We start from the raw sequence: 12025 nt of genomic DNA, 5'->3' as shown, positions 1-12025 counted from the left end.
GATTCGGTAGATTCACGGGAAGTAGTTTAGATTAGATTAGATTCAGTTTTCATTCCACAGACCCAAAAATGAGATAATTCTCGTGAGTGTGGATCAAGTCAGAAAGTATAACATAAAAACATAAAACATTTGAATATAATACTCACTACCCTGATCATTTGTCAGGAGAATATCAAAATAGATGAATAAATTATAGTAAGCTGGAAATGCTAATATTTACAAAATTAATACACTGCCAGAATGAAACATAGTTATGCACTTTTAATTCATTTATCATATACAAAATACCTAATCTTGACTGTTGGTACCAAGTGCTGTCAAAACTGAAATGTAACAGACATTTTTACTGAAACTGGTGTAACAGTCTCTGTTAAGATATTCATCTATAGATTGGAAGGTGTAGATTGCAGTTACTTATCAACTGTGGGCAGTGGCCGCGGATTGACTGCTATCTTTGAGCACCGAGGAAACCGAGGATGGTCGATTCGTAGTCAATCCGGTAGCCACTGCCCTACGGTGTAGTTCTAACTCTAACAGTACGATATTTGTTGGGTGCTGGCGGTTTGTGGGGATGATGCGCGTAAGAATTTCAAACTGGGCTACTCTTTTAGGTGACGGGCGCAATAGTAGCCACACAAGGGTGCGTCTTCGCGAAATATACCGTTATTTCTACATGAAAGGAGTTAGTTCACTTAGAAGCGGTATACGAAGCGTCATGGATTCTTTTTCTTCCAGCGGGACCTGTATAAGTTCATATCTCCATACCAGCACTGCGAGGACCCAGTCAGCGTGTTCGGTCAGCTGCTGAAGAGTGAGGGGTTCCAGGTTCTGCGCTGTGACGTGCGTCCGCAGAAGTTCGTCTTCCCATCCGAACTGCAGCGCAGAGGTGAGCACTCCCTGAGTTTTGCAAGCAACTGTCTTCGTGAACGAGTATCACTTCCTGTGCATTGTATAAATGACCTTCCATCTAGTATGCAACAAGCAGGATTAGATTTTTGTGTAAGTGACGCGAGTAAGGCACTAAATCAAAAAATACGTAAAGCATCAGAAGAAGTGGTAAACAGAATTGCTAAAATTGCGATTAAGGCATGCTCTCGAGATTTTTAACAATAAACCACTCCGTTAAGTTCAAAGGCTTTCGTATAGCACCTACCACTGGAATTGGACGGGCGCCTCTGTGACGCTGTCGTACACTCCAAAGTAACCAGTGACGAAAAGTGCTGCTGTCTTTGGATCTTCTCAACTTCACCCGTCCAGCCTATCTGTTAAACGTCCAAATTGTCGGACAATATTGAAGTGTCAGTCGAATGAGACTTCTGTTGACTACCTCCTAAGTGGGTGTGCTATATTTTCTGAGAATTCTGACAGTAAATCTCGGTCTGTCACATGCTTTTCCCACGATTAGTTTGTTGTGGTAGTTCCACTTGAAATCACTGCGTACGCTTACTCTCAGATAGTTAATAGATGTGGTTTCGACCAGTGACTGTCTGGCAATCGTGTCATCATACAATATCCGGTCTATTCTCCTATATATGCGGACTACTTTTCCTTTTTTGTATGTCCAGGATCAACTAAAATCACTGAACCATGCGTTCATCATCTGCACGGTTTCTCACTTTTTGCTAGAACTTTCTAGCTTTCTCTCTATAGAAAAGCATGATCCGTGAGCACTGTGGGGTAACTTCCCTCGCCATCCAACAGGTCAGTCAACATTAATAATACAGACAAATCGCAGGGACTGATTTCTGACTGGAAATTGAGGAAAAAAGATCCTATCAACACGTGTTCGGAAATGGACGGCGTAGGTGCAGCGACAACAAATTGTCCTGGAACACAATACAGAATTGCATGGCATCCACTTCACAACAGTTGTTCAAAGTGGCCTCCATGGAATTGCAGACGATAGAGATAGTAGCGGTTGTCATGCAGGATACAAATTGTGTTGTATGTTAACCGGGGACGTAGAAACGACGGAGAGGCTCCGTCCCCGCCGCAGCCGCAGTGGTCCACAACCCCACGACGACTATCAAAAATGGTTCAAATGACTCTGAACACTATGGGACTTAACTGCTACGGTCATCAGTCCCCTAGAACTTAGAACTACTTAAACCTAACTAACCTAAGGACATCACACACATCCATGCCCGAGGCAGGATTCGAACCTGCGACCGTAGTGGTCGCACGGTTCCAGACTGAAGCGCCTAGAACCGCTCGGCTACTCAGGTCGACCGACGACTATCGCAGTCCACTTCACCCCTCCGCCGCCCCACACCGAACCCAGTGTTATTGTGCGGTTCGGTCCCCGGTGGACCCCCCAGGGAACGTCTCACACCAGAGGAGTGTAATCCCTATGTTTGCGTGGTAGAGTAATGGTGGTGTACACGTACTTGGAGAACTTGCTTGCGCAGCAATCGCCGACATAGTGTAATTGAGGCGGAATAAGGGGAACCAGCCCGCATTCGCCGAGGCAGATGGAAAACCGCCTAAAAATCATCCACAGACTGGCCGGTTCATCGGACCTCGACACAAATCCGCCGCTCGGATTCGTGCCGGGCACCGGCGCTCCTTCCCGCCCGAAAAGCCGTGCGTTAGACCGCACGGCCAACCGGGCGCGCAAGATACTAATAGTCTATTTAGGCTGAAACCAAAGTGGCGGACCAGCTGCCTGAATCTTGTATTACGGTTCGTCTCAGTAGCCTGTAGAATCCAGTCCTTCAAGTCTTTTGAACGCACAGTCCACTTCCCTGCACGTTCGTCTGTCTGAAAGGAGCCATAATCACTCAAATGCTCAAAAAGGGCTTGAAATGTTGTGTAATGTAGCTGGTGTCTGTGAGGGCACTTGTTTCGGTATAGCTGTGTTGCATCTCGACCGTTTCGATTTGCTTGGCCGTAGACAAATACCATCTCGTCTTCTTCCCGACATGAATACCGCACCATTCTGCTGCTTACAGTACCCTGCGTCAATCACACAGCCTGCAACACACAAGGAACACATGGCACGTGGTCAGAGGAACTGTCAATCTTCAGCGTCATCTACCTTGGCAATGATGCATTTCTCGGCACATGTTCATAGGATCTTTTTTTCTCCATTTCCAATCAGGAATCCGTCTGTGCAGTTCGACAGTTTTATTAATGTCCATTCTGAACAGTAATGGATCTGTATCATTTCCTTGAGGTACACCCAAAGTTACTTTTACATATGGATATTTCTCTCCAATAACAATGATATGCTGCGCCTTATTTTCAAGGAACTTTTCAATCCAGTTACAAAGGTGGTGTGATATTCCGCGTCCTATTCTTTGCATTAGGTGACATCCTATTCTTTGCATTAGGTGACAGTGCTGAACTATATCGAACGCTTTTCTTAAGTCATGTACTACGTGGTCAACCTGGACGCCATCTAGTCACATTTTCTCTTCTCCATTTTGTATTACCTTAAATGCCATAGTTTTCGGATCTTACTCTAGCTTCTTCTCGACTACTTGGAAGCTATTGCCTAGTTAATTAGTTTCGCTTACTTCGGAATGAGGTACTCCGGGAGTAAAGATCCTCCGATGCATGGAATTGATGTGCTTCTTGCGGGAAGAGGAGGTAAGGAGCAAAGTGTTGTGCTCAGCGTGTAAGTTTGGCGCACACTGTAAGGGTAGCAGGAAGTGAACCCCGTACCACAGAAATCAGTAGTTACTGCATTAAGGTGGCGAGCTTGCGTGCTGCATCTCTCTCATCACAGGGCACTAGTAACCTAAAACATGAATAATTTTGGCGACACAATGAGAAACACTTAAAATTCCTTTAGTAAATCAATATGTACACAAGTAAAGACTTAACTTTAGTTTTGGGAGAAGACGGGACACTTAAAAAGTATTGAGTGCTGGTCTAGTCTAACTCAGTGAACCATGGCCGGCCGGTGTGGCCGTGCGGTTCTAGGCGCTTCAGTTTGAAACCGCGTGACCGCTACGGTCGCAGGTTCGAATCCTGCCTCGGGCATGGATGTGTGGGATGTCCTTAGGTTAGTTAGGTTTAAGTAGTTCTAAGTTCTAGGGGACTGATGACCACAGATGTTAAGTCCCATAGTGCTCAGAGCCATCAGTGAACCATGACTAGCCAGTGTAAGTGTACGTTTTTAGTTCAGTGGGGCTGTCGGTAGTTAAACTCTTCGATGACAGAAGGCGTTGAGTGACACATGACTGTCATAATTGCAATTAGAACTGGAACTCGGAATGCGGCATAACTGGTCGGCAACTGTGAAGCACTGCGACCACTTAAATCTACAATAATTACTGCCCGCCATCCATGTGGAGCACGTGTTGAATTCTAGACTGAGCTACACACAACTGATTTCAGCAAAGTGTACGGGCCTGAAGATGGCGTTGACGCAACTCCGAAACTAGTAGCGAAGTAAATAAAAAATCTTAAGTACAGCTGGAGGAATTTCATTTTTAATAAAAATTACACCACCTGTGTCCCACCTTCATCCAGTTTAAATATGGCCGGCCGAAGTGACCGAGCGGTTCTAGGCGCTTCAGTCTGGAACCGCGCGACCGCTACGGACGCAGGTTCGAATCCTGCCTCGAGCATGGATGTGAGTGATGTCCTTATATTAGTTAGGTTTAAGTTCTAAGTTCTAGAGGACTGATGACCTCAGATGTTAAGTCCCATAGTGCTCAGAGCCATTTGAACCATTTAAATATGGATGTACGAAGAAAACTTAAAATCTACAGTCGTCGGAAGAATGTTCGTCTGCTAACTAGAATAATGGAAAAGGAATCATAACACCAAGAAGGAGTTGTGCAACACAAACGAAAATTGGTAGGCGTGTTTCTGCTTCTGAAAGACGATGTTTATTAAATTTCGCGCCGGTCAGATAAGAGTGGCGCTAGTAACGGCACTATGACGATGCAAATCGTATTCGTGCGTTTACCCAAAGTTCTGTCACCGTGAATACAGATGCTACCTCATCCGAAAGCATACCTTAATGGATTTTGATAAATGATAACAGATATCGCTAAAATATCCTTCTATTTGCGGAATTGTCGAAAAGTGTTTCCATATCTTGAATTGGTTGTGGATTTTGATGGTGCCCTAATTACATGAAAGACCCTTATTTGCCAAACCAGGGATACTTACGATTTGTACTGATGCCAACATAACATTGTATCGTTTATTTATTGTTTCAGATGCTCTAAAATCAGTAAGTGCCTTCCTGAACCGCATACCGGAAGAGCAAAAGGACGACTTTATGGAGGATTGGATACAGCACATGGAGAAACTGGGAGGATTAACGGAGGATGCTGGGCCTGCTGGGGAGACTAAGTTCTACATGCACTACAATTCAATGGTCGCCGTGGGCAAGAAGCTGTAGGAGGGAACCGTGACGGTGACAAGTGATCCTGCGCCCCTGGCAGAACTGAAAAAGCTGCGACCCCATCCCACAGCATGAAACCATCTTTCTGTAATTTTTTTTCTACGCAGTGTTAACATTTTAATTTTGTAAATAAATGTGATGTCAACGGCCTTGCCGCAGTGGTAACATCATCGAAGATAAGCGCTGTCGGGCTTGGCTAGCACTTGGATAGGTCACCATCCTGGTCTGCGAAGTGCTGTTGGAAAGCGGGGTGCACTCAGTCCTTGTGAGGCCAACTGAGGAGCTACTTGGTTGGGAAGTAGCGGCACCAGTGACGAAAACTTACAACGACCGGGAGAGCGGTGTGCTGACTACAAGCCCCTTTGCGTCCGCATCGGGTGACGCCGGTGGGCTGAGGACGACACGGCGGCCGTTCGGTTCGGCTTCAGGGTCTGTTCGGAAGGTGTTGGTTTATAAATAAATGTAATAAAAATGAAGTGTAATTGAAAAATGTTACTTAAATGAACTATATTGTTGAAAATATTACACACAACAAAGGAACTATAGCCTTAAACTAAATATATCGCAAATTGTATAAAAATTCCTAAAAAAGTTGAAATTAAAATGAAATCTATGTGGTGTCTTATTTTACAGGACAAGTACTTCATATTGGTGTTAGTAAGACGGTTAATAAAAACAGACTTTATTTCATCCACATGAAGTATGAAGTGGGATTTAAGGAAAAAGACTGTAAATGGAGAGTTGAGGAAATATTCCTTCCCAGAAATAACTTTTATTATATGATAATTAAATGGACACCCTAGCTGGAAACTGGCGTTGATATACTTCATTGGGGACATGTAGAAAATGTGTGCCCCAACCGGGACTCGAAACCGGGATCTCCTGCTTACATGGCAGACGCTCTATCCATCTGAGCGACCGAGGGCACAGAGGATAGTGCGCTTGCAGGGACTTATACCTTGCACGCTCCCCGTGAGACCCACATTCCCAACATGTCTACACCACTACATTAAGCAGGAGATCCCGGGATCGAGTCCCGGTAGGGGCACACATTTTCTACATGTCCCCAATGAAGTATATCAACGCCGGTTTGCAGCTAGGGTGTCCATTTAATTATCATTTCATTTCTAGCAAAGCTGCATGGTCATCAACGGTAACTGTTCTTTCGGGAACAGATACTACCGTCATATATATTTTTATTATAGCTGTACTTTGCATTTCCTTGAGAGCAGCAGAAGTACGGACTGGAGTGGTAAGTAAATACACTAAGGTGACAAAAGTTATAGGGTAGCTACATGCACATATATAGGTGGCGATAGTATCGCGCACACTATAAAAGGGCAGTGCATTGGCGGAGCTGTCGTTTGTACTCGGGTGATTCATGCCAGATGGTTTCCGACGTCGTTATGGCCGCAAGATGGGAAAACAGACTCTGAACGCGGAATGGTACTTGGAGCTAGACGCAGGGGATGTTCCATTTTGGAAATCGTTAGGGAATTGAGTACTCCGAGATTCATAGTGTCGAGAATACCAGATTTCAGGCATTACCTCTCAACATGGACAATGCAGTGGCCGATGACTTTCACTTAACAACCGAGAGAGCAGCGGCGTTTGCGTAGAGTTGTCATTGCTAACAGACAAGTAACACTACGTGAAATAACCAACAAATCAATGTGGGACGTACGGAGAACGTATCCCTTAGGACGTGCGGCGAATGTGGCCTACGGCAGCAGACGACCGATGCGAGTGCCTTTGCTAGCGACATCGCCTGCAGCGCCTCTCCTGGGCTCCTGATCACATCAGTTGGACCCTAGACGACTGGAAAACCGTGGTCTGGTCAGACAAGCCCCGATTTCAGTTGGTAAGAGATAATGGCAGGTTGCGAGTGTAGCGTAGATCCCGCGAAGCCATGGACCCAAATTATCAACAAGGCACTGAGCAAGATGGTGATGGCTCCATAACGGTATACGTTGTGTTTACGTGGAACGGACTGGTTCCTCGGTTATGTTCGGCTACTTGTAGACCATTTGCAGCCATTCATGTTAGCAAACAACGTTGGAATTTTTGTGGATGACAATGCGCCATGACGTCAGGCCACAATTTTTCGCGATAGGTTTGAGGAACATTCTTCATAATTCGAGCGAAGGATCTGGCCACCCAGATCGCCCTGCATGAATCGCATCAAACATTTATGGGACATAATGGAGAGGTCAGTTCATGCACAAAAAGCTGCACCGGCAAAACTTTCGCAATTATGGCAGGTTATAGAGGCAGCATGGCTCAATATTTATGCTGGAGATTTCTAACGACTTGTTGAGAGCATGAGACATGGAGTTGCTGCACTACACCGGACAAAAGGATGTCCGACACGATATTAGGAGGTATCCCAAGACGTTCATCACCGCAGGGGATACAGAGTCCGCCAGAAAAATGTGTACATACTTTAAGGAACGGGAAGTATTACTTATGTTTATTTTACTTTTAATAATTGATCACGTATGTTGTACAACCTTCAGTTTAGCACATGCTTACTTTAAATATTCCAAATGTTCACCGTTGTGGCTATACAGATAACAGAACGACGAGCGGTCGCCACAACTACGTAGGTCAATGTTACAGTGGAGATAGCTGCACATGTCGCTGTAATCTCCTGGCGAAGTTCCTCCAGCGTGTGTGGCTTACGTCGGTAGACGTTATCTTTCACAGTTCCCCACAAGTAAAAGTCCATAGATCTGGCGACCGTGGAGGGAACCGCCCTGTTCGTCCAATCTAATGCCCCGGAAAATTGTCATTCAGGAAAGCTCCTACGGCTGGGTGCTAGTGTGGTGGCGCCCCATCCTGTTGGTAGAAGACCTCTTCATCAGCTCCATAAAGCGCACGTATACCTTGCAAAAGTGATATTCGTTACATTTCCAGGTAGACTTCTCCAGTGACAATAGCATCAAAGAAAAAGGGTCCTACTAAGCCTCTAGATGATAGTCCACACCACACATTAATCCCTGGTAGATTCACCGCTTTATCCACATGAATATGTGGATTTTGCGGTGCCCAGTACACTCTGTAATGCCGATTCAAGGTTCCATTAAGTTTAAATTGTGCCTCGTCCCTGCACACTACCTTCGTCATAAATTGTTCGTCACCAGAATGTCCGTCGTCAGAATGACTCATGTGCACAGTGACAGATTGTCTAAAGCGGGTTCAGGCTAGTACGTAGTTATAATTTTCATGTGCTAGAGGACAGTAGCGAATAGAGACATTCAAGAAACAGGTCAAGAGTGTGTTTTTGTGAATTGTTCTGTTTATTCTTGAAGGCTTTTTTATTTATTTATGTTTTTACAATTTTGTATATGGTTTTAGAAGTGTGAATGATGTGTGAATGTGGTCTAAAGTAAACATGTAGATCATTGCTCTACTGATGAACTCTGTACGAACTAGCGTGAGAAATTGTTAAGACACTGTGAATGCAGACGACGGGGAATTTTTTATTGTAATATGTTAAGGAAGTTTGTGGCAAAAGGAAAGCTAACTAGAGTGCAAATGAAAATGAATTTTTACCTCTCTACTGTGAAGTACAAGTGTCGGTTTTTCAAATGTTAACGGAGTTATTATTATTCAGCGAGGATTACGCTGAGTCAGGGGCGCATAATGGACGCATGTGCGCTTACACTCAAAAAATTGGTTCAAATGGCTCTGAGCACTATGGGACTTAACATCTGTGGTCATCAGTCCCCTAGAACTTAGAACTACTTAAACCTAACTAACCTAAGGACATCACACACACCCATGCCCGAGGCAGGATTCGAACCTGCGACCGTAGATGTCGCGCGGTTCCGGACTGAGCGCCTAGAACCGCGAGACCACCGCGGCCGGCCGCTCACACTCAAAGTCTCAGACCTTCGTAGAAGTACCAGAGATGATACTCACCATTTTCTAACCGTAAGTTGAGTCGTAAAAATTGCGTTAATGCTCGCAGCAGAAAGAAAACGTGAAACATACCGTAATCATGGTGCACGAAGTGAGTCGTGACCGCGTAGAGAACAAGCTCTGCCCCATCTGAGTATAGCTAAATGACACCAGAGTTATCACTCGCCACAACCTCATAAAGCTTCTAACAATGAATTTAAAGTTACAGAAAGTTCCCAACTCGATAAATCTGAACTAATGCCCGTCACAAACCGGCGCCTAAGAGCTCACAGAAGCCAGCACATGGTGCTAACCAGACACGAGCACGGCGACTCGTCTGCGACCTGACTCTTCCTCCATTCCCTAACTTCTGTCCTAAAACAAATTTTTCTCACCTCCAAGCACAGAGACCGAAAAAAAAGAAAACCTGGAGGGAGCGCATTGATCAATGGACTAGACGAATTCTTTTGTGGTACCAGGCAGCTCCTCCAATCAGAAGACAAAAGAGGTGAGGCCTGTTTGCCACGATCAAAGTTTTGCATCGGTTGAACGTCTAAAATTTGGACAAACGCGTGCCTCACATGTCGATCTGAAGAAACCATTCGCGAGGGAGCCCATGAAGAAAAACCCACGCAGATAACGACCCGGCGAAGAGGGCCTTCAGGCTACCTTTGAAAATAGACTCACCTGCCATTCACATATCTCAGTTGCAGAGCTAGGGAAGTACGTTTCAGTCGGTGAGCTGGAGAATGTATCCTGTCGCATGAAGTAAATTTTTCAGGAGACGCAAGACACTGTTTTACTGCGCAACAGGTTTAGGCATGGCGACGTGGCGTTGCCATGTCACAGTTGATCCCACCGTGAAACAACATCTACCATTACTGTGCTCAGTAATAGCGTTCGCACGTATTGGAGATGACCCCTTTTCGAACCTGACGGTGTTGGCGAGGCAATTACCATTGTTTTTGCGGAGGAAGTACTGTATTATGCAAGTTTTTGTTTTTCCTATATAAGGAATGTTTTATGAACATACATGTTTACTCGTAACTAGCTTACCGCTTGCTGCTTCTTTCGCATGGGGTGTATGGTCTGCACAGATTTCTTCTTTTGTTTTTCTTTAGCCGAATTTTTATGTTGGGCACAATTTTAACTAACCACGAAACTTTTCTTGCTAATTACGGCCATAGAATCGTGGTCTTTTCCGAGTCTCACATCTGTGAGCCTAAAGGGGGACAATTATTGAACTACGTAAAAAAAAAATGTGAATTGATTACAAACTACGGCGTGCACACAATTTATTTAACGTGTAGACGTCACTACAGGTATTCGGATTTAGGTTATGACATGTCTGACATGCCTGCCAAATGTGGAGCAGACGAATAGTGACATTCTGCATGACTCGCTGAAATGTCGGAACATCGATGCTGTCGATGACCTCCAGTACACCTAGTTTTTAGTTCAGCCCCACAAAAAGGAGATGCATGTGTTAAGATCCGGAGAATAAGGCGGCAAATGCAGGCCAGTGCCAGTGGCCCCCGGGTACCCCAGAGCCAGAATGCGATCCCCGAAGTGCTCCTCCAGGACATCAAACACTCTCCTGCTTCGATGGAGTCGAGCTCCGTCTTGCATGGACCACGTCTTGTCGTAATCAGAGTCACTTTGGATAATGGGGATGAAATTATCTTCCGAACCTCCACGTGCCGTTCGGTAGCCACCGTACCATCATGGAATATCGCAACGATTTATTCCGTGACTTGACACCGCACACCACGCAGTCACCTGTTGATTGTGAAGAGACTACTCGATCGCGAAATACAGATTCTGAGTCCCGCAAATGCGCCAGTTTTGTTTGTTGTCGAACCCATCCAAATGAAAGTGGGCTTCGCCGCTAAACCAAACCATAATGCGGATACTAAGTCCGATCATGCCCCGCGATCAACCGTGCAGTTTGTACGTCCTAAAGCAAACCGTTCAGAAGTTATGACGATTTTGTTTCACGTAGTACAATCATTATCACCCTGTAAGTCAAGACTCGGTGGAAATGGAAGCTGTGGCAGCGGGGCAGGCGGTGACAGCGGGCCTGTTGGCACACGCGAGCAGGCGCGGCCGACAATGACGCAGGAGACTGATCCGAGAACAGTAAAAGATTATCATTCAGAAATGCGACAACTGCATCAAGGATATAGAAAAGTATATCCGGAAACAGCTGAGCCGGGAAAGACAAAAGAAATAAGTGCGGCTGATAAAGCCGTTATATTAAAACAGTTTAACAATTCTCCCACTGGAGGACGCAAGTGAACAGGAAGAACCCACTAGCGAATGAGGATGTACCGAGCATGGAACGGTATGAACAAAGCTGTAGAAGAATATATCCGTATATGCGATAGTTGTCAAAAGAATAAGCTCACCACCAAACATTGAAAGATGCCTCCAGAGATCACGAAGACATCTGTGCACGTTTTTATAATGTGTGACGTTGACATACTAGGTCATTGGTGACCCCTTGATGCCTCAGAACATGTCCTATAAACCGATCCCTTCTTCTAATCAAGTTGTGCCACAAATTTCACTTCTCCCCAATTCTATTCAGTATCTCCTCATTAGTTACGTAATCTACCCATCCAATCTTCGGCATTCTTCTGTAGCATCACATTTCGAGAGCTTCTATTCTCTTCTTGTCTAAACTATTTATCGTCCATGTGTCACTTCCATACGGTATTTCGCCTGTCTCATACAACTTGCTCACCAGATGGAAGA

At 45.1% G+C, this 12025-nt stretch overlaps 1 protein-coding gene across 1 annotated transcript in view; it reads left to right on the top strand.

Moving 5' to 3' along the window:
- The window catches only part of LOC124596436 (juvenile hormone acid O-methyltransferase-like), a 119154-nt gene extending 113311 nt beyond the window's left edge, over positions 1-5843 (top strand). Inside the window, exons 5-6 of the mRNA XM_047135571.1 lie at positions 736-886; positions 5178-5843. Of these exons, the coding sequence (XP_046991527.1) occupies positions 736-886; positions 5178-5362 (336 nt within the window). The 3' untranslated portion in view covers positions 5363-5843. The remainder of the gene's footprint in view (positions 1-735; positions 887-5177) is intronic.
- Positions 5844-12025: the final 6182 nt, after the last annotated feature.

This window comes from Schistocerca americana, chromosome 2 (assembly GCF_021461395.2).
Source record: "Schistocerca americana isolate TAMUIC-IGC-003095 chromosome 2, iqSchAmer2.1, whole genome shotgun sequence".
Taxonomy (NCBI): Eukaryota; Metazoa; Arthropoda; class Insecta; order Orthoptera; family Acrididae; genus Schistocerca; species Schistocerca americana.
Note: the sequence above shows the minus strand (reverse complement) of the source record. Positions and strands in the feature narration are given on the sequence as shown.